General features: G+C 33.9%; 1 protein-coding gene across 1 annotated transcript; it reads left to right on the top strand.

Moving 5' to 3' along the window:
* The first annotated feature begins 1,236 nt into the window (after positions 1-1,236).
* LOC100770712 (taste receptor type 2 member 140-like) lies at positions 1,237-2,214 on the top strand. Its single transcript, XM_027429987.1, has one exon. It carries the CDS (start codon positions 1,237-1,239, stop codon positions 2,212-2,214), a length of 978 nt encoding a protein of 325 aa, XP_027285788.1.
* Positions 2,215-3,187: the final 973 nt, after the last annotated feature.

Genomic DNA, 3,187 nt, shown 5'->3' on the forward strand with positions numbered 1-3,187 from the left:
CGACTTATTTTCCTCCAGTGTTAGCTTCTTCATCCCTAGACTGTAGTCACAAGTGTGCATCACTATAACAGTTACATGGTTTTGATATTTTTTTCTAGTGTTCTCAGTCATTTTGTTCTACTTTGTCATGAATTCCTTGACTATCTACTAGCTGCTGAAGAATGTTGTCATGTCAGGCTTTATATATCCTGGCTTGCCTAAACATCCCTCATCTGCCCTAATACATACACTGAAGGAAATGGAGTAGATTTTGGGGCAAAGTCAAGGGAAATGAATAGTATCTGAAACTCCTTGGTGCTATTGGAGAACCAGATGTATGAATAAGAGAGACACAGAGAATGAAAAGGATTTTTGTTGTGTAGGTAAATTTAATTGAGGTTATTGTCTGCTAAATAGCACAAGAGAAATATTTCCAATTTTTTTGTGCATGCATGGATAAAATAGTTACTAGTGAAAAAAGGATATATTACATTATGTGTCAATTATACTTGAAAGCAATTTTATGCCATATCTTAGTAATTATCACAGTACTAAGCATGAGTTAGATGCAAAATAAATGTTAGTTATAAATATGAGTTAATGAAGTGAGAATGGTGTGTAATCTAAATATATTTACATTCATGTATTAGTGTATATTGTGCATTTATGTGTATGTATTAAAAGACAAATGATCAGTTTTTTCAGTATAGGTAATTATGGAATAATATTCTTAGATGGGTAGTACAACAAACTTTGTAAACCATTACAGGCTCTTATATGTACACATGTTTGAAGTGTTTAACAAACTTCGTACTTCATTTACAAATTAAAAATTTTTTGCCTTCTAAGTGAGTTAAATTGTATAATTTTGCCTGTCCAGAAATTAGTAGTTGGTAGTCAATATTCAATGTGTAAACTGGAAAAACAATAGAAGTAAATTTATGTTTATTTTAATGGCAGTAATGGGGATTTGATGTTTCTCTCATAATAATCTACATGAAGCCAGATTCTTGTGTATATGGTACACAGTACCCGCAAGAAGCTGGACTGCCTTGGGCAACATATTATTTCTGTGAAGAAAACTATGAACCATGTCATGAATGAATTTTAATGTTTGTTTGATATTGTATAGGGGAGTTCACAACACTGATTTTGTTATGTAATTTCAAGAGTGAGAAAAACACAACGTTTTACAAGAGGATTGCATTTCTAAGTCTTCAGCAGTGCAGTAGAAATTGAAGCATCTGTTTGTTGAAGATGAGTACTGCCATACAGGCCACATTATTAATCATTTTTAGCGTGGAGTTCGTCATAGGAATTTTAGGAAATGCATTCATGGCACTGGTGAACATCATGGACGGGCTGAAGAGAGGCAAATTCTCTGCTGCCAATCAGATCCTCACTGCTCTGGCCATCTCCAGATTTGTTTTTCTATTGTTGCTACTCATAATTTTCTTGATATCTGATCTGTACCCAGCTTTAACAACAACCAAAAAAATGATCAAAATAACTAATGCTTCCTGGATACTAAGCAATCATCTTAGCATCTGGCTTGCTACATGCCTCAGCATCTTTTATTTTCTCAAGATAGCCATTTTCTCAAACTCCCTTATAATTTACCTAAAGTGGAGAGTTAAGGCTGTGGTTTTAGTGACACTCTCAGTATCTCTGCTCATCCTGTTTGTAAACATTGTAGTCATAAATACACACGCAGATGTCTGGATTGATCGATTTAAGTCAAATACTTCCCACAGTGCTATCCAAAGTAATGTTGCACAGCTTTCTAAACGTGTTTTCTTCACCAACACTATGTTCACACTCATACCCTTCACTGTGTCCTTGATCATTTTTATCTTGCTTATCTTCTCCCTGTGGAGACATTTGAAGAACATACAAAACTACTCCAAAGGCTCCAAAGACATTAGCACCACAGCCCACATAAAGACTCTGAAAATGGTGGTGGCCTTCCTTTTGCCATATACTGTTTTCTTTGTGGCACTTGCTTTTCAGTCTTGGGAAAACAAAACTCATCATAGAAATCCATCAAATTTGGTTTTATTGGATGCTGGACTTGTCTTTCCCTCGGGACATTCGTGTGTCTTGATTCTGGGAAACAGTAGGCTGAGACAAGTATTTCTGTCCATGATCTGGTGGCTGAGGTGCAGGCTAAATGATGCAGAAGTTCTTAGGTTCTTAGAACACGTAAGAGATTGTCTTCCATATTCTAGAGGATGACCCGTTCATAAGAGATTCTACATATTTATGCTTGTTCTTTCTGTTTATCCTTTAGTTGTAACTGAATTTTACATAATTCTGCGTATACCAAGCACTGCCCAAACATATTGCAGATGTAGAGGAAATAAGAAAGGATGTACATTTTTATACAAGTTATGAAGTGAAAATGGAACTTACAGTAGAACTTCTAGCATCAACATAATGTAATTATTTCTGTCCCTAAACAGCCTTTTTTGTGATTTTAATATGTTCATTGAATAATCCATGGAACATATGTACATGTAAGTACATGTGGATTATTAAATGTAAGTGGACAACTTCACTGTCAAGAACATGCTAAGAACTGACATGTTGTCTTTAACCTATATTTAACCCAATGTTTCATATATAGTATCAATTTGTTAAAGAAATGTGTTGGTCTTTCCAAAGTTTCCTATGTTACTTAATATAAAATTCAATACTTTTTTGAATATGTCTGTCTCTGAAAATGCATTATATTTTTCTATGTAGTTTTTATATGTGCAATACAATCTATTTTAGTGTCTATGCCCAAAAGCACTGAACCACAACAGTGTCTTATCTGAATATCACAGTGAGGAAATTCATGTTCTTGTTTTACTTATGTGACTGTTCACATGTATTTTTTCAAGGTAGAAAACATTAGGCTATCACAGGAATATAAACTTGATGTGACCCAGAGTGAATAGAATATTTTTAACATTAACTTTTGTTAAGTAGGTCCTTTGCTTCAACTGTATAACATGGTTTACCCTAAGTGAAATATGTAAATTTAATCAAATAATTAAACAATTAAAGATGAACAAGTTTGATAAAAAGAAGTGTACTGAGCTGGACAAGTGAGAGAGAACAAGAGAGAATATGGGTATATTTAGAAAAAAAAAAGACTTATTTTCTCAAACAAATCCTATCAGGCTGGTGGTTTCTGGCTAGTTAGGTTTTCTCTTCTAATAAA

The sequence above is a fragment of the Cricetulus griseus genome, chromosome 8 (genome assembly GCF_003668045.3).
Source record: "Cricetulus griseus strain 17A/GY chromosome 8, alternate assembly CriGri-PICRH-1.0, whole genome shotgun sequence".
Lineage (NCBI taxonomy): Eukaryota > Metazoa > Chordata > Mammalia > Rodentia > Cricetidae > Cricetulus > Cricetulus griseus.